The 26,230-nt window shown below is 47.3% G+C and overlaps 2 protein-coding genes and 1 non-coding gene across 3 annotated transcripts; 1 reads left to right on the top strand and 2 right to left on the bottom strand.

The window, feature by feature from the left end:
• Positions 1-13,859: 13,859 nt before the first annotated feature.
• LOC119364725 (ribosome-recycling factor-like) lies at positions 13,860-18,215 on the top strand. Its single transcript, XM_037630234.1, has 8 exons — positions 13,860-14,182; positions 14,391-14,534; positions 14,627-14,742; positions 16,552-16,643; positions 17,003-17,024; positions 17,098-17,166; positions 17,679-17,747; positions 17,823-18,215. The coding sequence occupies exons 1-8, from the start codon at positions 13,993-13,995 to the stop codon at positions 17,901-17,903; spliced, it is 783 nt and encodes a 260-aa protein (XP_037486131.1). The 5' UTR covers positions 13,860-13,992; the 3' UTR covers positions 17,904-18,215.
• A 226-nt stretch (positions 18,216-18,441) lies between these two features.
• LOC119364724 (ankyrin-3-like) lies at positions 18,442-25,688 on the bottom strand. Its single transcript, XM_037630233.1, has 4 exons — positions 25,255-25,688; positions 21,128-21,403; positions 20,365-20,502; positions 18,442-20,284 (listed from the first exon to the last, which is right to left on the bottom strand). The coding sequence occupies exons 1-4, from the start codon at positions 25,591-25,593 to the stop codon at positions 18,722-18,724; spliced, it is 2,316 nt and encodes a 771-aa protein (XP_037486130.1). The 5' UTR covers positions 25,594-25,688; the 3' UTR covers positions 18,442-18,721.
• Positions 20,687-20,809, bottom strand: LOC119266327. Its single transcript, XR_005131994.1, has one exon. It is a non-coding gene; the product is annotated as a U6atac minor spliceosomal RNA (small nuclear RNA).
• Positions 25,689-26,230: the final 542 nt, after the last annotated feature.

The following is a 26,230-nucleotide window of genomic DNA, read 5'->3' as shown; positions in this document are numbered from 1 at the left end:
TCTGGGGGCTTGTTTGAGACCATATAGAGCCTTGTCCAATTTGCACACATGATTAGGTCTAGAACCATCTTCAAACCTAGGTGGTTGTCTCATATAGACTTCCTCCTTGAGAACGACGTGTCAGAACGCATTCTGTACATCCAATAGGCGAAGATTCCATCCCCTGGAGATAGCAACAGACAAAACAAGTCTGATAGTAGCAGCTTTAACAACTGGACTAAAGGTGTCCTCATAATTAATGCCATATCATTCTTTGAAGCCTTTAGCTACTAACCTAGCCTTGTATCTATCTATTGTGACATCAGGTCTTTTCTTGATTTTATATACCCATTTACAATCTATAACATTCCTCCCTTGCTTGCAAGGAACTAAGTGCCATGTTTGATTTTTCATGAGTGCATCATACTCAACATTATAGCATTTTTCCAACTTACATTGTTTAGGGCTTCAGTTAGACTCTATGGTTCTCCAGTGGAAGCGAAATTTGCAAACTTGAAGTTTCTTTCATACTTGACCATCCCATCCTTGTATGTTGTAGGCTTTAAAATACCTTTTTGTGATCTTGTTGTTACACGCTGTGGTGCAGAGTCGATGGCGCAGAAGACCCCGATCCGCTACCTCGTACTGGAGCAGACCGATCAGCCGCAGGTGAATCTCCCTCGACTGTCATGCGCCTGGGCTGGCCCAGATCCCACGCCTGTGGGCTTGGTGAAGGCGGCCCGCTGCACAGCGACATCGTGTGGTCCACAGCTGACCACCATCATTGCCTCGGGCGACAGGGGCCCTGCCCCCACTCGGCACGCGACAACTGTCATGCGGGAACGAGGAATCCATTGCGCCACCCGACTGGAGGCCTGACCTAGGCGATGTGTCATTTGCTGAGCGGCCTGCCACAGAATCTGGAGGAGGCGGCGTCTGTGGCGCCACTAGATCCACCTCGGGATCATTTTCCGCGCTAAAACCATCGGGATCAGCGCCAGCAGGCGGATCCACCTCGTGTCCTGCGCCTGGCTGAGCAAGGACATGTTGCTGCATAAAATCACGGTTTGGGGCTGCGTTTTTTTTTTACCGCTGCCACCATCATTAGTAAGGCTATCACACAAATGATCATTAGTACTATTTTCACCCCCTTGATCAGTTGGGTTCAAGAGTTCTGGAGGCAACAGAAGGATTTCAGAACGTAATCTGGCTCCGGCATTAGGATGTAGAGTGGAGAAAGGAAAGACATTTTCATCAAAAACTACATCCCTTGAAATGTAAACACGTCTTGTAGAGATATCAAGACACTTGAAACCTTTATGAAGATTACTATACCCGAGAAAAGCGCATTGCTTGGATCGGAATTGGAGCTTGTGATTATTATATGGACGAAGATTAGGCCAACAAGCGCAACCAAAAATTCTAAGGGCTGAATAGTTGGGCTTTTCATGATATAATCGTTCAAGAGGGGTTTCAAAGTTGATAACTTTATTAGGTAGATGGCTGATCAGATATGTAGCAGCAATGAAAGCTTCGTCCCAAAACTTTAGGGGCATGCAAGCTTGGGCAAGAAGGGATAAGCCTACCTCAACTATATGTCGGTGTTTAGTTCTGCTGAGCCATTCTGTTGATGGGCATAAGGACAAGAAACATGGTGAGATATGCCGATCTTTGTGAAGAAGGAGTTGAGTTTTTCGTACTCCCCACCCTAGTCTGTTTGGAGAGCAAGAATTTTGCGATTGAATTGCCTTTCAACGAGATTTTGAAAGTCATGAAATTTTTGGAAAACTTCAGACTTCTGTTTAATGAGATAGATCCAGATGAACTTGCTAAAATCATCTATAAAACTTACATAGAATTTCTTTCTTCCTACTGTTTCAACAGCAGGACCCCAAACATCAGAGAAGACAAGCTCTAAAGGAAACTTCGATCCACTTATTGACTTTGGATAAAGTAGCTGGTGACTTTTGCCTTCTTGACAAGCGTCACATAGAAACTTATTATTGAATGAACTATCACATGGAAGGTTATTGTTGCTAACAATCTTCCTAACGATGACTAAAGAAGGATGACCTAAACGTCGGTGCCATCTATCTGAAGACAGTTTGATGACACTTAGCACTTGCTTCTTGGCGTTTCCCCCCCACATGTTTGACAGGATAGAGACCTCGTCTACCCCTGCCTCGAAGTAGAACCTTCCTCGTTCCCTGTTCCTTGACAAGACAAAATCGAGGATGAATTTCAACAGAAGTGTTGTTGTCGGTGGCAAGCCGACTAGCTGAATTAGACTTTTATCAGCTTCAGGAACATGGAGGATTTTGTTTAAGTGGAGATCGCGATCAGGAGTGTGAATAGTTGAATAACCAATGTGTTGGATAGCCATACCTGAACCGCTTGCACTGTGGGTCTGTTCGCCGTCGGTGTACCTGTCCTGCACCGTCAGCTTCTCCAGGTCGCCGGTGATGTGATCGGTGGCGCCGCTATCCAGGTACCAATTGGTGTCTACCCCATATTGAGGCGTCACCATGTTGGTGGACTTCTCTTCTTTTCCCTGGTACGACTCATCGTAACGCTTCCAGCACTTCCAGGCCGGGTGTCCTGGCTTGCCACAGATCTGGCACACCACCTTGGGTGCAGGGGCAGAGTTGTTGTAGTTGCCACTGCCGCCTCCACTGCGACCGTTTTGCTTGGTGTAGGGACGGTCGCGATCACCACCAGAGTTACCGCCGCTTTGTCTGCCGCGGCCGCGATCACCACTGCCACGGTCGCGCCCACGTGTCGTCGCGTTCGCCGAGGACTGTGATCCCCCGTGGCGGAGATTCATCCGTGTCTCGAAGCTAACGAGCTGCGAGTACAGCTCTGGCACGGTGACTGGCTCCACTCAAAGCACATGGCTGAGACCACCGGGTCGAAGTCTTCTTCAAGCCCGGCCAAAATGTGGGAGACGACATCCTCCTCGTCCACCCTTTTTCCTGCTGCGATAAGTTCATCACAGAGGGTTCGGATCTTGCCAACGTAGTCGGTGATGGAGTTTCCTTTCTGGAGATTGGCGAGGGCGATCCGGACATTCACAGTCATAGCACGGGTCTGAGAGGACAGCATCCCCTGGACCGTGTTCCATAGTTCTGCCGAGGTGTGGCAGGTGGCGACCTGAATTGCCATCTCACGAGGCAGCATTGTCAGAAGATATGAGAAAACTTGCTTTTGTGCATACCAGGTTTGGAACTCAGGGCTGGGCGTCTTCTTCTTGGTTTTCCCGTTGGAGTCCGTGATCTCCAGCTCCATGGGCGGCACCGAATGATCGACGTTGAGGTACTTCTGCATCTGAGCACCTCGGATGGCGGACAGAACTGTCGCCCGCCATAGTGCCTGGTTGCCCTTGGTGAGTTTCTCCGAGACGACGTGAGCGAATGGAGAGGATGGGAAGGTATTTGAAGATGTTGCCATGGATGAGCTCGAGAGAGGCTCTGATTACCATGTAAGAGCAGATGGTTTGCGGTAAGCGTATGCCTCGATGGCAGGGACGTGTACGTGTTATATAGGCATCATAGAGTACAATAGGCACAGGTTGTTATGAGACTTTTCCCCTACTCCAAGCTATACAGGATGAGGATTATCTCGAGTAACAACCTGCAGATATTACACGCACAACACACGCAATTACATCATCGTGACACATGTGTCACGTTACACAACTAGCCTATCATTTAACAGATATGTTCAAACTGGAACTGGAACACACCTCTGATTAACGTGACTCCAAACTCTCCTGTAGAAAGTCTTTCTGCTCTCGGTCAAAGTCTTCTTGCTCCTTGGATCAACCTGCACGACCATTCATCAGAATCATCAGTTATAATACTGCAGCTCATTCAAATCAGCAGCAGTATGGGAATTTCATCAACAACCTAACAAACACAAAACCACCAAAGGAAAAGGAAGTAAAGACTAGGGAGAGAAATATCGTCAGCCAGTGGGTGAACAATTCAGACCGTGGCACGAACATCAGCCGGAAGGCGGCCCAAATGCACGGCAATTAACACAATTGTGAAAATTATTACCTGCTGATTCTTCCTATATACATAGGCATATATACATATGTCGTTCTAATTTTCCCCCTCAAGCATAAGGCACATACACTTGTGACTCAACAGCACGCCCGCACGCATCAACATCACTCGCGCACGCAGCAGCAACATAGCAACACACATCATAGGAGCGCCGTGGGTGTCGGGCAGCCACGAGCAAGGGGTGTTGATGCGTGTTGCTATGTGTGTTGCTATGCATGTTGCTATGTGTGTTGCTTCACCCCGTGCTCTCATCCGTCCCGACGGGCAGCCACCAGGGTGCATGGACGGATGAGAGCACAGTGCGGGTATGGAGGGGAGCCCAGTTGCCCGGGAAACCAAGCCAGACGCATCATTGCTGGGTTGCACGCCAAGTCCGCGCGGAGCAGCCGCGGCCGCCAACAGCAGCTGCGTTGGAGAGCAGTACATCGGCTACCACTGCATGCTCCACCGCGCCGCCGCCACTGCGTTTGTGCCCCTCTGCCGCTGTGGGTGTGCAGCCGCTGCGTGGGTGCTTCGCCACCACGCAAGGTCCGTGCTCGGCCGCCGGTCAGATGGGTGAGGAGATGGTGGCGTGCGGGGTGCCCATGCTCGGGTTTGCAGCGCACACTGGTCCTGCATGGACACCTCCTCGCCGACCTCCCGTAAGTTAGAGATAGAGATAGAGAAGATAGAAATTGGTTAAAAAGGAAGAATAATTGTTGATGTAGCAGATTGGTGAGGTGGATAGTCTGCATGTTAAGATAAATTACTTAGTGGGATGAACTTCTTAGGTATATAGGATATGTTAGTCCACGAAAATAGTATAAAAGTGCACCAAACCATAGAGAACTCATGTAAATATAGCATGAATACTTCATAAATTATAGATACGTTGGAGACATATCCGTAGGCATACCGTTAGCCGGAGGCAGATCGGGGAATCGAGGATTCCCCAGAATTGCCCCCCTGGAAGATGTAGCCTGCCGTGCCTGTTGGGACGATCAGCTCTATCGGCGTGCACGGCGACGGTGGGAGGCATGTCGCTGGATCGGCTGGTTGCTAGGAGGCTAATTCGAGTGCCCCCAGACGCGAGGACACGTCCTCCGCGTGTAGTTATAGGAGGGGGCCGATGCGGCCAATGTCTTCGACTTTGAATCCATCGTCTACATCCAGTCTGTGAGCCTCTGCAGTTGCAGCATGATATCATCGATCTTGGCGTTGGTCTCCGAGGCGTGCTGTTCTACGGTCTCCATCACTGCCACAATTCTCGCATCCACCATCGTAGGCCCCTTCCTCTTGGGCGCCAGATTGACTCTGAGATCTGCGGTTCCTGTCGAGAGATAGGAATTACGGCAGCAACGCTAGGTCGCCGCCAACCATAAATGGGCTAACGGGTCACTCTTCTCCTGAGGTTGATCGACGAGACTACTCATACCAAGTGTGATGCACTAGCTTGTCAATTCCAACTTATATAGGAGGAATATTAGGGGAGGGAGAGATACAGAGAGAAAGAGAGAAATTGTCTAGTTAAGAAACTAGACGATGCAGGGGCGGACCCACGTAGACACACCCGGTGTCACAGGACACCGGGTAAGTTCTCCGATTACCTTAAGCGATAGGTGATATATCACATGGGACACCGGTAAAATTTGTACGTGGACACCGGCTGAAGCGACGGTACCCAGCTAGCCACGACCCAGGCTATCGATCAATTCTGCTAAACTGTACGCGTTCTGTAAAAGTCATGTATAGAAAGTCCTAGTCTTTAGGATCTGGGGCACTCTCCATGGCTTGCGTGCCTCTGATTCAGGAACAGCGGCAACAACGTTGCCATATACTGAATTGAAGAGATAAGGAAGGACAAGATTCTCTCCAACTAATTTGATCGCTTTTATTTACACCTGCAACCCTACAAAATTCTGCGGCTACTCATGGCTTCTTGCCTCCCCCTGCACAGATTCGTCACGCCGCGTCGCCTCACCCACCCGCCCAATCACCATCAAAGCGTCCGTGTTGCCATGGCCTATTCGCCTAATCGTTGGAGAATTGATGAAAAAAGTACCGCAAGTCGCTACCTATATAACTTCCTTCTAAATTTTTTTGTAGGTCTAGAGCTTTTAGTTTCAACGATGTTACAGTTAAGAATTGAATTTCTGCGATTTGCTAGTGTTGGTACGTAAAAATCGAGTCCAAGTGGTACTCATTTATGTGGATCATTCCTTGCCATTTGAATGCACAACTCAGAACAACACAATATAAGTAAGTACATCTTCATAATTATAAATTCAACCAATATGTTTTATCTTTTGTTTCGATGCTAGCATGTTCAAACTTAAATAGTGTAGCCTTAGCTGATTAAACTTGTGTTCATAAATTTTATGCTCTATTGTTCAACTTGGGCGAAAGACTTCATATAATCAACTACAAATTCAAGTAGAGCACTATTTTGATAAGGATATTTACTACTGGTTATCTAGAATTGTTGAGTATGTTAGTTTTATATGCATAACATAGCTTAGCGTCCACACATGTAATTTAGGCGTGGACACCGGGACATTTTTGTCCTGGATCCGCCCCTGCTCACGCTGTCTTCATGGGCATTCCCAATTTGACGCTTCAAGCGCCCATTTCTATTGTTTTCACAAACATGCACTCATGCCCGCGTCTAGTTGGGCTGGCAATCTTTCTTTTTTTTTTCCTATTTTTTAACGAGCAAAACACCTGCGTGCGTGGGCGTGATTCAAACTGCGACTTCCTTGTTATATGCACGCCATGCTAACCAACTCAGCCAACTCATCTTTGTGTTTCCTTACAGTTTTTTTTTAGTTTTTTCTTGGAACGCTTTTGTTCGCCTTTTTTCTTTTCTTTTCTTTTTTTGTTTTTTCCTTTTTACTTTTGCTAAATGTGTGAACTTTTTTTCAAAATTGATGATTTTTTTTCAAAATTGACAAACTTTTTCAAATTTGATGTACTTTTTTCAGATACGATGATATTTTCCCCAAATTAGATGAATTTTTTGCAAAATCAATGATTTTTTTCAAATTCAATGAACTTTTTCCGATATCAATGAACTTTTTTCAAATTTGATGGTTTTTTTCATATTCGATGATTTTTTTCAAGCTCGATGATTTTTTTTCAAATTTGTTGAACATTTTTTCAAATTCGATGAATTTTTAAAAAATGATAAACTTTTTTTCAAGATCGATGAACTTTTCCAAATTTGATTAACCTTTTTCCAAGATTTTTCCAATTTCTTTTTCCAAAATCATTGATTTTTTCCTCAATTTCGTGAACTTTTTTTAAGTTTGTGATTTTTGTACATCCATGGACATTTTTTAATTCCTGATTTTTTTCTCTTTTTCTTTTCCTTATCCAAAGTCAACGTCGATCGATCGAGGGACCAGGGGGAACTGGTGAGGATGCAATTGAGCGATCTGGGCCGGCCCACAATTATGCGCGTGTGAGTGCCAGGATCGGCAACCGGCGTCAACAATGCCGATTAGGAGCTGACGTCTTCGTGCCTATTTGTTCCTTCGTTCACTTGCTTTGTGCCAGCTTTTGGGACTCCAGCTCCCGGGCCAAACGTTTGTTTCTTCCGGTAGCCTTGGGCCGACGACCAGATGTGGGCCAGGTCATGAAAGCACCACCCTTGGCGGGTCCATGGTGAAGCTCTGCGGCTCCATTCAGTTCATCAACCTAGTCGGCTTCGCCATAGGCATTACCATCGTCGCCTCCGTCAGTATGTTGTAAGGAACTAGACTAAGTCAAACTCCACCATGACTTGCTACCTGTTGTATCTTGTCAATCTTCATGCCCTTTTTGCTGGATTTCATATGTGTTGCCGATGAACAGAGCGATCAAGGAGGCGGGATGCTTCCACAAGGAAGGGCACATGGGTCATTGCAGAAGTTCTTCCACGACACTATACATTGCCATCTACGACATCGCCGAGTTCTTCTTCTCGCAGATCCCAGGCCTGGATGGTATGTGATGGTTCTGTTAACACTCGCCACCGTCATGTCTCTGATGATTTTTTTTTCAAAATTGATGAACTTTTTCAAATTTGATGTACTTTTTTCAGATACGATGATATTTTCCCCAAATTAGATGAAATATTTGCAAAATCAATGATTTTTTTTTAAATTTGATGAACTTTTTCCAATATCGATGAACTTTTTTCAAATTTGATGGGTTTTTTTCATATTCGATTATTTTTTTCAAGATTGATGTTTTTTTTCCAAATTTGTTGAACATTTTTTCAAATTTGATGAATTTTAAAAAAATGATAAACTTTTTTTCAAGATCGATGAACTTTTCCAAATTTGATTAACCTTTTTCCAATATTTTTTCAATTTCTTTTTCCAAAATCATTGATTTTTTCCTCAAATTCGTGAACTTTTTTTAAATTTGTGATTTTTGTACATCCATGGACATTTTTTAATTCCTGATTTTTCCCATTTTTCTTTTCCTTATCCAAAGTCAACGGCGATCGATCGAGGGACCAGGGAGGAACTGGCGAGGATGCAATTGAGCGATCTGGGCCGGTCCACAATTATGCGCGTGTGAGTGCCAGGATCGGCAACTGGCGCCAACAACGCCGATTAGGAGCTGACGTCTTCGTGCCTATTTGTTCCTTCGTTCACTTGCTTTGTGCCAGCTTTTGGGACTCCAGCTCCCGGGCCAAACGTCTGTTTCTTCCGGTAGCCTTGGGTCGACGACCAGATGTGGGCTAGGTCACGAAAGCACCACCCTTAGCGGGTCCATGGTGAAGCTTTGTGGGTCCATTCAGTTCATCAACCTAGTCGGCTTCGCCATAGGCATTACCATCGTCGCCTCCGTCAGTATGTTGTAAGGAACTAGACTAAGTCAAACTCCACCATGACTTGCTACCTGTTATATCTTGTCAATCTTCATGCCCTTTTGCTGGATTTCATATGTGTTGCCGATGAACAGAGCGATCAAGGAGGCGGGATGCTTCCACAAGGAAGGGCACATGGGTCATTGCAGAAGTTCTTCCACGACGCTATACATTGCCATCTACGACATGTCCTTCACCTATACCCAATGGCGGAGCTTCATGAAGGCAAAGGGGGGCATAGCCCCCCCCCCCTCCCCTCATACTCTAGGAAAATTCTTAAGTGTACCCTTGATTATTGATTTAAATATCCATGGTTTCTTAGAGTTTATGCATAAGTTGTCTTCTTCGCCCCCTCAGCAATCTTCATCAAGCTCAGCCACTACCTATACCACCATTCCGTCTGAGGTAGTTGTGACTGCTGACGTCGCGGACGAGCAACGTTTTATTGCTTCGATGAACTACTCCTACTTAGTATTATTATTATGAGCTAATTACATTTTTGGTACATAAACTTGTACTCGAGGTATACATTTGACTACATTTTCGTTATTTACCGTTAACTCGCCACGTCAGCTAACTGAACATAACCAAAAACAGTGAGCTATTCAGGTTTCGAATCGAACTCGATAAATTACATTGCACGAGTGGTATCCTAACCATTATACTACTTACTATTGGTTGTACAAATTATAGATATATTTTTATCTACTAAAAAAGCGGCTATCACTTCTGGTCGTCCGTCATTAAAATTACCCTATAAGTTGGTTAAAATTACCCACCAATGCCATGGAAAAATGATTCGATTTTTCGGACCAAAATCGACGCCTCCTTCATTGTTTTATAGGGTCGTGACAAATAGTGGTCACAGAATGATGAGCACTGAGCAGCCGAGTGGTTGGACTGTTGCTCTTTTAGCGGCGAGACCAGGGTTCGATCCCCTACTCTGACAATTTGTATCTTTCTTTTCTCACGCGTCCTACTCATGTATGCGTTCATGGGTCGACCCATGTGCTCACTCCCCTATTTTTTTTCATTTTACTTTTTTGTCTTTTCTTTTCTCATTCTGTTTTCTTTCTTCTTTCTTCTTTAAATTAATTCCGGATTTTAATATTATAAAAGTTGTGACTTTTTAAAAAAATAATTTTGATAAAAAAATCATAATATATATGTGAATTCAAAAATGTTTAGAAAGTTATGAAAAGTTTGCAGATTCAAAAAATGTTGGTGGTTTTGCAAAACTGTTCGCAAAATTATAAAAAACACAATTTGTAAAAAAAGGTCGGGAAAATAAAAGCATGTTCATGATTTTGAAAAAACGATCGTGTATTCAAAACATATTCGGGAATCTGAAAAAAAAATGTCTATGAAGTTTTAGAAAATACTAGATAATAACCCGCGCGTTGCTGCGGGAATTGGTTAATATTATGATGAGATTTGATTCTTTGAAACATGAATATTTGATTTGTAATATGAGAAGTAAAACTAAAAATATAAATATGATTGATTTTATTTAATTATTGAGGTTACATGTGTACATGTTTATTTGGTTATATAGGATATGGTGGTGCACCACACATTGCTGTGGTATTCTTAGCTAACATTAAGGGTCTTACTGGATTATCAATGAATAATGCTTTGATTGCTGAGAGGTTATCTTGGTTATCTAAGGGTGTCAACTATGACATAGTGCACTTCATAAAAAATAGGTTTGAGGAATAGCGTCTCATCATATTTGCAGCTTGCAAGTAGATATTATAAAGCTGAAAACTAAAAAACAATATGCACCCCGGCATCTTTTTCCCATCAAATTGCTTGATGTCACAACCTGACCCAGGCAAAATGCAGCTTAGATACCTTAAATCACAGCCTTGCTAAACATATGACAAAGCCAAGCCTGAGTATGCAAGTTTGGCTATTTGTATTTTTGAGAATAAGTTCCGACCTGTAGCATAAACCGGTAGATAGCTGCTGCTAAAGCCCGTTTGAATTTCATCTTTACAACTAACACATGATAAGAGCTATGAAACAAAACAGTGGATATAAATGTCGAATGTTGTGTCATAGATGAAACTTTGCTTGCACAGAGGGCCAACCAGGTTACTTCAATCAGAATAAGGCAAAGTAAATACATCCCTGATGCATGTTCACAAAATCGTGCAGTTTTCATTTATCCCTATAGTTCCCATGATCTTCAGAGATAATCAAAATAAATGATGATGTAACTGATTACAACTTTCCGGCTGCAAAAAACTTTATGTCATGGCTTCCTCTTGTGGTTCTACTGCAAATTCTTTCCTGCGGACTAAAATTGAAGTTATCATAATTGTAACTGAGGGTGTAGTGACAATTTATACTTCAGCGTAGGAATACTCCATAGGAAAATGAAGGGATTAGCGTAAGGTCCTTTGGATGCACTAAACTTAAAATTTTATTTTGAAGCAGGGGTAGATAGCACAGCAAAATGGACTCTCTGTAGAATATTCTTGAAAAGAACAGACTAATTCATGCAAACTGATAAAAGTATTTTTCATGTGGCAATGATTCTGACCGTCAAGGGGGTAGTCTTGGTTGCCTTTGCTGAACTTAATGAATTTTGTCCTTCAGACATTCTTCCCTCTTTAATTAACAAACTATTGGGAGATCGACAAATAATAGATGCTAAGAGATCGACCAGTGGACTGCTCCTAAAGTATAGCTCCAAACTTCTCTGAACAAAATCCAGTGCATAGATATGTATAAAATGCAGCAGAACTGATTCAATCCTAATATGTGATGGTTAATTGGTTACTAATTCTAGATCAAGTTGAACTCTAGATTCGATAATAAAAAATAATTAGGGAAAGATGCATTACCCGTTGAGCTTGCACACGAGAACATTGACGCCAATGATAGGGAGCAGTCAGTTTGTACACTGCAATCAAATTCCATGCGCTTAGGGTGGCACTACAGATGTTGAGAAGACAAAAGAGACAATAAGGAAAGTAGTTTGTTACATGCGAGCATATCCCAACTGCACGCCCTGTTCTTCGTCTCCAACCTCACACCATGCCGACCGGCTCGCCGGGCTCCAGGCTAGAGAAAAGCAGGAGGGCTATTTGGCGGGCGGCGGCAAGATCTTGGTGGCGCCGCAACGGTGCTGGGTGGCGGGCAGCCGCCGGTGGGAGAAGCCCATGCGGACGGTTGGTGTTGCTCGGCCAAGCGAAGCCCATGCGGGAGCCAGCAGCACACATGGGCATGTGACAGTTCTGTCCAGGCAGGATGCGGTGGCGCAACATCCAACCCTTTTGGCATCGAGGTCGCTCGCGCTGGAGCGAGTAGGTGGAAAATGAGATGCGTTGGGAAGTGAGAGACCACGATGCACCTGGGCTCTTCTTCGAGTTATAAACGGGATGTGCCATCCGATACGAATAGGAAGCGATGGGTTGCTTCGGTGACCAGGGCTGCAACGCATCAAGTACAAAATGAATGAATCGTAAGGAGACGACGTATCGGTTTAGTGGCCAGGATGGTAACTACTATGAATAACTGAAGCTTGTGGAAACGACGGGTCACTCCGGTGAACAGGATCGTTGTGTATTAAGGAAAACTTTAAGTCCCACGATTTGTTAATGAAATTGTGTATGCGCCAGCTGTAAAAATAGAGATGATGTGGCTGCAAATGAATTCAGTTTTTTCTTAGGTGGCATGGTTGGTGATGTGGACAGCTTGCATGTTGAGATAAATAAAGTAGTGGGGATGAACTTCTTATGTATATAGGATATAGGATATAGGATTCACAATAATAATAATAAGTATTTTTTTTGTTCCCCAATTTAAAAAAAAGTGCATCGATTCAAAAAATGTTTGTTGAGTCAAAAAATATTAATGAATACGAAACCAGTTCATACATTCAAAAAACATTGTAAACAAAACTAATGTTCATGATGTTTTTGAGAAAATAAAAAATTTCAAAAACAAATGTTCGTCGATTCGAAAAACTGTTCACTGATTCAAAAGTATTTTATGTCTATGATTTGATTAGTTTTTCCAAAGTCTTTATATGTCTTGGCATTGGGACCAGTTCGTAGTCGATGTGATTTGTTTTAAAAGTTTTAAATGTTCCCTTGCGCAACATAATGACAAGCGTGACATGCACTGGCAAACTCATAGCCTTGGGATTTACCACGTCGAGTGCATTGTGATCACGTGAACATTGCGACCATCATCGGCTAGGGTGAGAAAAAAATGACAACATGATGAACCACTATGTTAAAATAGAGTACGCTCGTATATCAGGATACTGAGTCATACTTATTTGGTTAGCCATAATTTTTTGTCTTCCGTTGCAACGCACGGGCATATTTGCTAGTACTTTACTATATGTCTATCCAAACAATTGATTAAGTCAAAATACACGCTGCATGGGGTCTGAACATTTTTTTCTCAATTTCGATTTTTTTTTGGGAGGGACCAGAAAAACAGGTTTAAATCTTGGATTTTCCTGTGTTTTTCTGCAAAAATGTCAAACAAATTTCGAATCCTATGTTTTCAGTGTAGGAATATATTGTCTTTAACTCCATAGATGGCAAGCTATGGTTAATGACGCAACATACTTTGGGATCCTTTGAATCAAAGGAATTTCATAGAATTTTTAGAGGATTAGAATCCTTAGAAATTTTTCTATGTTGGTCGTTTAATCGTAGGATTGAATCTTATATAGGATTGTTTTTCCTAAGGAGTCATTTGTACTATATGTCATAGGAAATCCAGCAACCACTTCAATCTCTTTTTAGAACTTATTTGTTTTTTCTGTGAAATACTCTCTGCTAATCCTCTCGAATTCAAACATTTCATCGTGATCGTGTATTTTTCCTTTTTTTCTTAGGGAAATGTATTTTCCTTCTTTTGAGAATCCTGGAATCAACGAGGCCAGTTACTTCACACGAGTGGGCTGGTCCAACTAAGGGCCTAAGAGGGCAGTGGTCGAAGCCTGTATTTCTCCCCCAAAGCAGTAAAACCCATCGAAAGTACAAAACCCTTCTCGCCTCCGCCGCCGCCGCCGCTTGCCGGCGGAGCCCGTAGAACCCCGAGTCCTCTATAGAGTATAGACCCCTTCTCGTGAGAACCCTCATGGCGCTCCTCCTGCGGCGAGGTGCCGCAGTCGCCGCCCGCACCCTGCGCGCTGCCGCCGCCTCCTCAGCTTCCACCTCCGTCCACCGCCTACCGACCGCCGGATCCCTTGCCGCCGCAAGAAACCTGCCCACCACGCAGTTTTTCCTCCTTGAGATCCGGAGAGGCTTCGCGAAAGGGAAGAAATCGAGTAAGTTGCCGCACCCGCCCTCCTCGACTCACCTTGCCCCTTAGATGCTGTTTGGTAGAAGGCCACTATGTTTTGTTTGTTCCTTGTTAGGTCTTCTCTATTCGATTCCGTAATTCTTAAATCAGTGCACTGCAATTACCTTGTGGGATGGATCATTATAGGGATGTAATCAGAGACTTGATATTCTTGCTTCTTGGTCATTGCCTAGAGAATGATAGTCGAAGTGATACCGTTGAAGCCGCTCCTGATATCGGGCCGACTGTCAAATCGGCCGCGACTGCACAAATGGACACTGCCGTCGTTGCGCTGTCGCGAGAGCTGAGTAAACTTCGGACAGGGAGAGCTTCTCCTGGTATAATTATGATTTGCATCTTCATTGTGTCATTGTTTCTGCTGGCCAATGTCGATTTCTCGCACAGATGATGTAACCGATGTATTCTGCAGGCATGCTTGACCACATCATGGTGGAAACTGGGGATGTTAAAGTTGGATTGAGTCGTATTGCTGTTGTTTCTGTCCTAGATTCGCATACCCTATCAGTGATGCCCTATGATCCTAATGTAAGAGCCTTTCTTCACTAGATAGTAAATCGGACAAATTAATACATTTTGATACCACTTCGGTGCATCACGTGTAGTGTAGGAGCCCGCAATGCCATAATTTCATGTAAATGTGTATGCTTTCCTGTTCGGGAAAAAATGTGTATTGGTCCTAACCTTAATGAGTTATTTATAACATACTGTCAACCAAGGTACTAAACAGCGGATAGTAGGGTTGTAATGGATTTAATCATTGCAGTAGATAGCAGATGATATATACAAGGTACTAAAAGCACTAGCAACTTTGTATAATCATGTTATTTACTTATATTATCAGCTAGGATAAGTATATTTTTCGTCCTCAAACTCTTGCGGAAGTTTAGAAATCGTCCCTCAACTCCAAAACCACTAAAACTCAGTCCCTCAACTAATTAAACCGGATACTTTTCGTCCCTGGTAACGCTTAAGGTGGTTTTAGTCTGACATAGACCTTGTTCAGCTATATTCAGTTCAGACTATGTTCAGCTATATTCGGTCCAGACTATGTCCAACTAAATTCAGTACAACGCTCTGAAATGTCTAGACTATGTTCAGTTATATTCAGATTTTGTTAAGCTATGTTCACTACAATTTATTCAATTCAAACTATGGTATACACTTTCTTTGTTCAGACCTTGTCGGACTATCCAGTTTTTGAACAAAATATATTACCAATGAAATGCTGAACATATGTTGGAGTTGCCCAGGATGAAGAAAGAAACTCACGCGCACACACATGGTCAAGCTCTATGCAGAGAACTCCTGCCACAGCCACTTCCAATGCGTACCATTACTGTCAACACATAGTCAGATTGCTCAATTGCTGGACATTCAATTGCCATGCAATGTGGCAACAAACAGAATTTTCCATGACAAATTAGCATAGTCAGATTACATACCACTTCAAGTTCTCATCGACTTGTCTACAATTTAGTACTCAATTGCCTACATACACGTCATGAAAGCATACACAACTGATGTGATGAAACAAATCAATACAACAAACTGCATCACATTCCTCTTCTTCTCCACTTGTAAGTCAACAGTCTTCTCCGGCAGCAGCTCATCCTTCTGCATCAACAACTCGTACAACGGCGGCTTGAACTTGCCGAGGATGCCATCTGCTTGAACTGGCTCCACAATTCGCCATGCGCCCCTTCCCAAGTCGCCGTCGCCGTTGCCGTCACTTGGTCTCATGGGTCAAGAGCACAGCCTGCCGTGCCCAGGTATGCAGCAGACAGCCACCGCCCCGCCTAGGTCGCCACCGGGCCAGACCGCCGCTGCCTAAATCGCCGCAGCCGCCCGCTCTGTTTTGTGAGTGAGAAAGGGGATCGAGAAAATGAGAGAGAGAGAGATAGAGAGCCGGCAGGGTGCCCGCTAGTAGTCAAAACCAGGCTACATGGCCCATTTTAGTCAAAACCAGGGTCCACGCCATACCAAAACCACCTTATGCGTTACCAGGGATGAAAAGTATCCGGTTTAATTAGTTGAGGGACTGAGTTTTGGTGGTTTTGGAGTTGAGGCACGATTTCTGGACTTTCGCTAGAGTTCAGGGATGAAAAATATACTTATCCCTATTAGTTACTAGCATGACAAGATAGTCACTGCGACCCGTGGGATAAAAATAGACATGTGCTCTAGTGATGTAGCGGTCTGGCAACCGATATACTATGAATGCTACATCGAAGAAATGGTGCCCGCTAATGCTACTGCAGGCCCTACAAATGTTATTTAGCACAATGATTTTAACTTCTTAAACTTCCTGTGACTGTCTAACCAATTGTTGTACAGACAATGAAGTCTATTGAGAATGCAATCGCTTCATCTCCATTGGGCATCAATCCAACACCTGACGGCAGTAGGATTATTGCAGCTGTACCTCCGTAAGTGTAAATTGTAATGTTAGTATGTTACTGTTATTGTTTATCGTAGGTCTGTGCTTACCAGTAAGTGATTTAAGAGTTACTCCCTCCATTCACAAATATAAGATGTTCTAACTATTTTGTGAATCGGATGTATATAGACACGTTTTAGTGTATTTGTTTGCTCATTTCAGTCAGTATGTAGTCCATATTGAAATATCTAAACTTCTTATATTTGTGAACGGAGGGAGTACTTTCTAGGTCCACTGCTGTCCACAAACTTGCGATAAGTTGCACTCATATTTATCATCTTTTTTACTACATGCACTTTCTGGTCTTAAATTTGTTTGCGCCTTCTAATTTAATTTGTCCCTGTGCAGATTGACGAAAGAGACTATGCAGGTAAGATTAACTAAGCTTAAATCTCACTTTTATTCTTGAAACTACTAATGAATTTTCTGGTGCTTGAATATAGGCAATGTGTAAGGTTGTTACTAAATCTGCTGAGGATTTCAAGCAAAGTATTAGAAGAGCACGCCAAAAGGTAATTTTACATTACTTTCATTTCTTCAATTTATGATGATCGATGTTTTGAAGGCTTAGTTAGATATTTGTAGTGTCACTGTATGGTTCATTCAGGCAGTTGTCACCAGGTATATGTTTTCTTTTGGGACTTGCATTTAGGAGAGAGCTATGAATTTTATGATGTAGCATTTCTCATATGATATCTGTTGAAAGAGGGTGCGCTTACTCCACTTGTCCTCTGGCCTATTATTAGAGTTAGAATTAGAAAACCATGCGACAGTATTATGACCTCATGAAGGTAACGGTGCTGAAGACTACTAAATCGATCTATATAATTGTATTCTTACTCCTACAGTTTTCCTTGTGTCTAATGTTCACTGTCATGCTGTAGTATTTTCTGAATACGGCTTGTCCTAGCATTTGATCCTCGCGACTACTCATGTTTCTCTGAAATATTAGGATTCAATTTCGATTCTCTTATGCCCTTTCCTATTATTACATTATATATATGCATTTCCCTTGTGTTTCCAGGCACTTGATACAATAAAGAAATCTTCATCTAGCATGCCAAAGGATGATATAAAGCGACTCGAGAAAGAAGTGAGTACTGAACAATGTTCTCAAAGAGAATATGTTGTGTGGTAGTAAATATCTTACACATTATGTTCCCTCCAGGTCGAAGAATTGACCAAGAAGTTCATCAAGTCGGCAGATGATATGTGCAAGGCCAAGGAGAAGGAAATCTCTGGAAGCTGAACCTGTCCATCTAGCTGATGTTCTTTCCTTCGTTCACCTTACACAACTTAAATACCAGTGATGTTGAGCCACTGAGGTGCTGCAGCCATATCAACGATTAATTTATTTTCTTGTGGCATTGTTAGCAATTCAAAACAATGTGATAGCCAGGACAAGCTGGCAGGTTTGGTGATGGAACTTGGATTATGCTGTAGGTAGTCACGAATTGATACTTTGAGAATGAAAGCTGGTTTATTGTGAGTCTGTGACCAGCATGGCTTCTCCTGTTCAGCTGTAGACTATGTCCATTATGGCTAAATTCTTTCCTGGCCATCTGTCAGAGTCTACCTGTTGGCTGTGGTAACACGCATAATCTTGATCAGTAGATCGCTTTTGGTATGTTTTCGTGGGCTAAAATGCTAGTTGTGGTTGGGAAAAGAGGTCAATGTTACCCGCATAATCTTGACCAATAGATCACTTTTGCTAAGAAACGGCATTCGGTATTTTCTGCGTGTGCAAAAACTGGGGAAGAGAAGAATCAAGAATAGAGCCATAGGCGTCATGAAAGGGCGAACTTGTCGAAGATAGAGTGAAAGTCAACTACAAGCATAGCCAAAGCAACTTGGCCAAAAACATACACCAAAGCTGTACAAACTACAGGCCCTGAACCAAAAACATCATGGCAACCCGGCAAAGCCTTCGAGCAGAAGACCAGCACACCCCAAACTCCACGCATCAACTCGCTGCTCTAATGTCCCCTACTCTTTACAGGCATGTCAGGCACGCTTGCTGCAAACTATTAAAGCCAAGCCTACACGGAGCGAAGGCCATGCCGCTATCTAGTTCCCCCGCTTGCCGAACACCGCCCTGGTGAGCGCCCTGATGCCCCGCACCCACAGCTCCGCCGCCTCCTCCCCGCCCTGGCACACGAAGTGCACCTCTTTCCCCGTCGCCGTCACCACGCGGAACAGCCCCGGCGCGTACGCGTCATCGCCTCGGCGGCCCTTCCTCTGCCGGTGCCGCTGGAACGCCGAGCTGCCCCCGACCTCGGCCTCCACGCACATCACGTTGCGCCGGCTCGACCCGCCCCACCGGAGCACGCCGGCTGCGGCGACCATCCGCAGCGACTTGCCGTGCGGCCTCCCGCGCCCGCCCTTGGTGTGCTTCACGACGTGCGCGCCCGCCAGGACCAGCTGCCGGCCCAGTTCGTCCATGATCACGTCCTCGGCCTTGTTGAACGCGGCAGTGGCCAGCGCCGACCGCGCGAGCGAGAGCGCCGTCTCGCCCCGTGCGGTCTGGATGTCGCACCGGGCGCCGTGGGAGATCAGGAGCTCGCACACGGCCGCATGGCCTTCTCTCGCGGCTAGCATGAGCGGGGTGTAGCCGTCGCCGTCCGGGATGTTGACGTCGTAGCCCGTGCTCGCCAGGTGATGCACGGCCGCGCTGTCGCCGCGCCGGGACGCGCAGTGCAGGGCGTAGAACCCGCCTGCCGGCATGCCCTTCTCCAGCGCGAAGTCGAGCATGACCTGCTCGAAGAGGTCCCTCTTCTTGCTCTGCTGCGCGAGCCCAATAGCCGTCTCGCCACGCTTGTTGCACAGCCTCACGTTGGCGCCAGCGAACACGAGGCCGCGGAAGGCGTCAACATTGCCCTCCTTGGCAGCGGCCATTATGGGCGAGCACCCGTCCGCGTCCTGCTCGTCCACGTCCACGCCGTGCTGGGCGAGCAGCACCTCCAGCGCAGCGGCATCACCGCATCGTGCCGTGAACATCATGGGCGAGAACACATGCCGATCGCTGGACAGAGGGATGGTCCCGGACCGAATCGCGCCAAGAACGGCACGTTCAAAGCCCGCCTTCCAGCCACCCGAAGAGGCGACGGAGGCCGCGGACTCGCCTGCCAAGTTCAACAGCGCGACGTCCGCTCCGGCTGACACGAGAACCCTGAGGCAGTCCTCTTGCTTGTGGCGCGCGGCCAGGATGACAGCGACATCGCCAGCCTCCGCCCTCGCGTTGACGTCGCAGCCCTTGTCCATGAGCGTCTGCAGGATCTCCGGCTGGCCGAGGCGCGCGGCCAAGTGAACAGGCCTGAACCTGCCGCTCCGGGACGTCCTCACGGCAGCTTCGCATTCGGCGCCAGAAGCCAGCAGCGTCTCGACGGCGCCGACGCCCCCGCAGAGGATGGCGTGGTGGAGCAGCGTCCGGCCAAGGTGCGTGGCGCCCGACGAGTACCCGCTCTGCAGGAGCATGCGGAGGATGGAGCCGGTGGACTCGTAGTACTCCACGGCGCACCAGGCCGCATCGTAGGGCTCCGCGAGACCCGCGCCGACGCGCAGCTCCTCCCCGGTGGCCGCGTCCCAGGACCACGCTCCAAGCCTCACCTTGGTGTCCCTCTTCACACCAGCCTGGAGAAGAGGAACAAAATGAGTGTCAAGAATCAAACGCGTCGATCGCGAAAAGAGGTCATGGATGTAATGGTGCACACCTGAAGTAGCTGACGAACCACGGCGACTTGCCGGCTCACGATCGCGGCGAAGAGCGCTGTGCAGTCGACGTTGAGGTGCAGTGATGGCTTGAGAGAACGCAGAAGCACCCGGGAGGTCGCGTTTGGATCAGCCCCACACTGCAACGAGGAGAGAATCATATGATATTAGATGCTGCGTAGGAGATAACATTGTTTAGTTAAAAAATCATGCGTAGGAAACTTAAAACATCCTGAATTCGAATAACTTATTTAAATATATTTTTAACATACTAAAGTCCAACAACTTATTTAAATTGTTTCCTAAGAAAAAAAAGAAATCGGCAAAAAAAATTGGTTAGATCCGCCGAAGCGGGTAGCCTTAACCGCAGTGTGCTAGAGGAAAGTCAGAAGACCGTTCCCGTCCCTGTCAGGGGAGATGCCAACCGTCTCTCCTTTTTACGAACACAGAAGTGTGTGGTACCCTTCGCCTTATAAACTGGTCACAGTTTCTCTAAAGGAGCGAGGCGGGACTAAAGACTACGACGCTCCATTCCGCGGCTCGACGCGCGGCACCCACGCGGTCCCAGCCCTAGGACAACACTTGAACCCATGAGAAGTTAGGCTCGCCAGCAGTTGAAGCCCAAGCCCATATGTTGGTGCTAAACCGTTTTGCCCGAAGCCCATGTAATCTTTGGGCCCATGTAGATGAAGCCGCAGCTACAAGCCGAGTAGAAGAAGAGAAAAAGGAAGAAGAAAAAAGAAGAGAAATGTAACATGGGCATACCTTGACGAGCGTGTCGACCACGTCGACGAAGCCGCGAGTGGCCGCAGACACGAGCGCGTGCACGGCGACGCGCGGGCGGACGAGGTCGGAGCGCATGAAGATGGCCGCCAGGGCAGCCTGCCCCTGCAGCGCTGCCTCCACGATGGCCTCCTCGCAAGCCGGCTGCGACGCACCGGCGCGCACCAGCAGCTCCGCCACCTCCGCGCGCCCCTCCCGCGCTGCTGCCGTCGCCGGGTACCCGCGGAACACCTTCCCGTTCACGTCCGCACCCTTTGCCTGCACGCGACACACGAACGAACCATCAGAAACGCGGGGCTAAATCACCGGAATAATCAAGTTCATGGATCGAGCTATGTAAATAATTTTCTCAAAGCCAGTTGAATTCCTGAAACAAAAATGTGCATAAGGCCTACTTCTAATTTCGCTTTCACTGCACGGAAGGTAAAGATAAAGATGGTCCAACGACGTACTAGTACCAGAACAGGGGCAAAGGGCGATGACCATGGGGACTCGGAACCATAGCTGGCCGAGTAGCAAATGTCGCTGTTGCTAGTACTATGTCCGGTCAGGTCGGTGATGTGGTGACCAATATGTGGACTGCTGGCCGGCGAGCCTGTGCTGTGCAGGTACTGTTGCATTGGCACTATGCCAGGATTCATTTATGCAGGAGAGAATCTGGTCAAAATTCTGCAGGTGATGGCATCGCTATCCATCGAGATATCAAATATTCTTTATGTTTCTGGCTTCATTACCTCTGTGTCAGCTCAACATTGCTGCATATAGCAGTAGTAGTAGCTTTCAAGATGGCCACACCTACCGAAAAAATATCCAGGCTTGCGCATTTGATCTGCTCAAATGCTGTTCGATTACAGACAAACAGTGCTTCCCATCGTGTTTTTCATTTCATTTTCTACTACCCAAATCGAACATAATGAATGCATGAACAACGGCTCCGTTTAGCAATAAAAGATGCTATGGCCATGGATGTTAAGCATCAAAAGTCACGTCAGATGTCCAGTTTAACCATCCACTCACAGTGTAACAAGACCTCCCTGTATCAACCTCAAGGAAACCTAGACTATATTCCAGCACTGCGCATCGCACAATAAATACATTGCACTGGTGCACTGAGCCGAGGTGATGTTCCTAACAGTGCATGGTCTCCCCATGTCACCATGAATGGCGCACAGGCACAGTGGAGGCCACCACAGGAAGCGGATACACATACACGAGGAGAGGCAGGCGCGGCAGGACAAGGAAGGACGTGCCCGCGGCTGTGCATGGGCGCCAAGTGCGCGTAGCTGGCTAGCCATGAGTGATGAGCAGCAGGGGGTACAGCTGGCCGGTGACACCGTGACAGAGGGGGCAGACCATGGCTACAAGACAAGGAGCACGACAGGGTACGTGGGTGAGCTCTCCGTACCGTACCGATACCTCCTCCTCCTCCTCTCCCTCGTGCCGTGCAGAGGCGGAGCGATGCGATGCGATGCGATCGGGCATGTGATTGTGATGCATTGCACTGGGACGGTTTTCTGTCACACACATGCGTTGCGTTGGTATCTTTTTAATGGCGAGGCCCTTGGCGCTGCCACGGAGAAGGATCGCCTACTTCCGGAGTCCTTGGCCTACTTGCCGGCTTGGGGGCTCAGCCTCTCAAGGGGCTAGGTTTCATGGCGTGATCAAATACAGCTGGGGTGGTTTGGACGTATTGGATCAGCGGCCTGCCTCACCGCGCAGATGGCAGATGCGGATCATGTGGTTACGCTGAGCGAGCCGATGCTACCTCATCCTCTCCGATCATGGATGAAACCGGCTACTGTTGTTGCCATTGCCGGCATAAGCCATGCCGGCCCGGATGAGCTCGATCGACTGTGCTAGCAACAGGTCTTGGGATCGGCTTCACGCTTAAAAACACACAGGAGGCTCAGCCCTAAAATTGTCCGATCCGGAAGACCCAGCAGACCGAGATGGTGCAGCACGCGCGGCCGCATCCCCGTTCCATGCTAGCCAGCCAAACGAAGAGCTCCAAACACACGAGATGCTGCAGCAAAGCATGCGGTCTGGGGCGAGGGCCACACGCCGGCCATGAGACTCCTGTCCCCGGCGATGGCATTTATTGGCCTTGGCAGAGATCAGGGGAGAGTGCCGGTACACATGCGCCGTGCGCTTTGCCTGCAAGGCAAAAACTACTGTTACATGGCATGGCATGGCATGGCCTGGCCGGCCGGGGTGCGTGCTCGTGCTCGTGCTCGGCCCCGTCAGTCGCAACCTACTCCCCTGCCAGTCCCATTCAATGGCAATGTCATGGCGCATCGGGCCGCCCCATGACACCGGCGGATCACCCGGCCGGACGCTGCAGTCCACGTAGATGGATCATGGATCTCACCTCGCCTCCACCTCCGGCAGCGAGGCACACTCTAGAGTAGAACGATCTTTGCATGATTACGCGTGACAGGCACGTGAGGCCGTGATCAGTGACCAGGCCCAGGTGGCAACCAAAGGCCAAGGCAGAGTAGCATGGGATCCAACAAATCTGAGGATTACTAGAGTGTGCACTACACAAGACAGAGACACGGACGTAGGATGGACTCTGCTGGGACTCTGGGGGTCACGTGATACCAAACCCGACCGCGCTCACGAGGGGAGAATATATTGGTTTCTACCAAAGCGTTGAGGTTGAGCTCTTCTCTTGCCTGTCTGTAGTAGTAGTACACAACTTGATTAGCAGCACTACGGGAGCACCATCAAACGCTGGGCACCGGTGCTTTCTACTACCTGATACATTATATTATCGGCAGCAGTAAACAAAGCATGGATGGGTCAGGGTTAAAGTCAAACCCATCTACCCCTGTCCCCCAAATCGTCTCTAAAATACTCCATTGCATCTCTCCTACGGAGCAGCCAGCAGCATATGCACAGTAGTCACAAGGCCTGCCTTCTAGACCAACCTTGAGGAGCACAATGGAGAGTATTTTTCTTTGCGAGGAGACGCCACCTTTTTACTACTACAAAAAATAGGAAATATATACTGTATTTTTGTAGGGAATGTGCTGTACCAGTAACATGCCAAACCGTATGTATGTATGTATGTATGTCCGGTATGTCTAGGCCTCGATCGGTGCACATATACGGTATATTTAGGACATGCTCCTACTAGACGGCTTGTCCAGGAAGCTTCCCTGCGTGAGCTCCATGGGCGGCTCCATGCCCCCATCCGTTTCACAATTTCTATCATGGCAAGACAACAAAATGTGTCCGTACACGCATTAAAGAGGAACTGCAAACGCAAAGCAACATGGTCCCCATCGCAGCCATGCGGACTGGGGCTAGTACTCCTTGGTAGCCCCTCTTCCAGAAACTAATTGCAGAGAAATGGGTGTTCCTCAAGTGAAGACTGGCGAGGGAACACATGATTGGGTCCGGAAAATATCTCGTAATGACTGCACTTTATGTCTAGTATAACTCCATTTTGGACGGTAGGAAGTGATTAGGAAGGGCCGAGCCAAGCGCATAATTGGGAGGGAGGGCCGGCATGCATGTCTAATCTAAACCAGAAATGGGATCTGTCCAGGGGCGTGCATTTATACAGTACACAGAACTATGATGAGCACAAACCTTTTCATTTGGAATGGAATGGAAGTAGATGACCAACCTTCTATCTATCGGGTACCACATATGAGATACAGACAGTGTGTTGTACACATCCGTGAGTCGCCAGCGCCCGCTGAGACCATTCGAAAAATGCCTTTGAAAATCTTCACCGGCTCGATAAAGGTAAAGCGCATATGCTGTGGGAGGAATGGAGCTAGCTAGGCTAAGGCCGGCCTACGCCCTATGGCACTTCAAATTTTGAGCAGCGCACGCTCTCCATGTTTCCTTTCCTAGACTATTTGTAAGGACAAAAATGTGTGTTCGTGCTTGACAGTACTACAAATTCTCGATGAAACGCTGGTCATAATAAGCCAAATCGGAGCTCGCATTCCTGGCTAAACGCATCAAACCGACCGAAAAGTAGCATGCGCGATTGTTGTCCAAACCGCCCAGCAGACGGACACAGGACACGCGAAACGGCAGCAGAGCAAGCCCCAAAACGACGAGAGCAGAGGAGGGGGGAGGAAAGCACTCACGAGCAGCGCGCGGACGAGCGCGACGTCCCCGTTTCCGGCGGCGAGGAAGAGCGGCGAGACGTCGGCGCGGATCTCCTCGCGCGACGCGCGCAGCTCGGCGGCGGCGCCCTCCCGCAGCGCCGCCTCCGCCACCCGCCGCGCGTCGAGCCACACCACACCGGCGTAGTTCACGTCCGCGCGCCCGGACGCGAGCAGCTCGCCCGCCTCCCTCGAGTCGCCGCGCGCCACCGCCTCCACGAGCCGCTGGGAGGCCGCCGCCGCCGCGTCGGCCTGCTCCTCCGCCACCGGCCACACCTGCCGGCCGCCGGCGATCGCCGCCGGGCGCAGCAGCACCGCCATTCTAGAAAGCTTGCTCCTCTTGACGGACGGCGTATGGAGTTCCACTCTGCTTCGATCTCTCCGTGTCTGTCTCTGGGCAAGGGGGAGACTTGAAAGGGGGAGGGCGCGACGGGAGCTCGCCGAGGCGTCATATATAGTGGGCTCTTGACACGGGCGGTGATGAGGGGTAAAGTAACTGCGCGGTGAATTGGGCGTGGGGTCCACGAGTAAGTGTGATGCGCGATCGATGCGGGTGGGGTGGAGCGTGAGCCTGCTGAGTTGTGAGCGGCCACAGCGCTATGGATATCACACGATCCTCGCGCGGCTTGGCTCCGGCTCCGGCTCAGGCTCAGGCTCAGGAGCCTGGATTAGAGAGAGTGTTTGACGGACAAGAGGGAACGATTGAACGATCGTGGCGCGCTTGGGGCTGACAAGTGGGTCTTTTTTTTAGGGTACACAAGTGGGTCTGGTAGTATGTAAGATTTTGTGTGTAGGTTTTCTTTTTGACACAAATGTGAAGGGTATTTTTTGTGAGACAATGTCGCGAAGCTTTATTCAAACCGCCATAATGTTTACAGGGATGAAATGAATACCATCGGGCTGGCCAAACCGTACATGGCGTCCAAGCCCTAACCGCAAGGCATGCTTCACTAAATTG

The sequence above is a fragment of the Triticum dicoccoides genome, chromosome 2B, assembly GCF_002162155.2.
Source record: "Triticum dicoccoides isolate Atlit2015 ecotype Zavitan chromosome 2B, WEW_v2.0, whole genome shotgun sequence".
Taxonomy (NCBI): domain Eukaryota; kingdom Viridiplantae; phylum Streptophyta; class Magnoliopsida; order Poales; family Poaceae; genus Triticum; species Triticum dicoccoides.
This window is presented reverse-complemented; position numbering and strand designations above follow the sequence as displayed.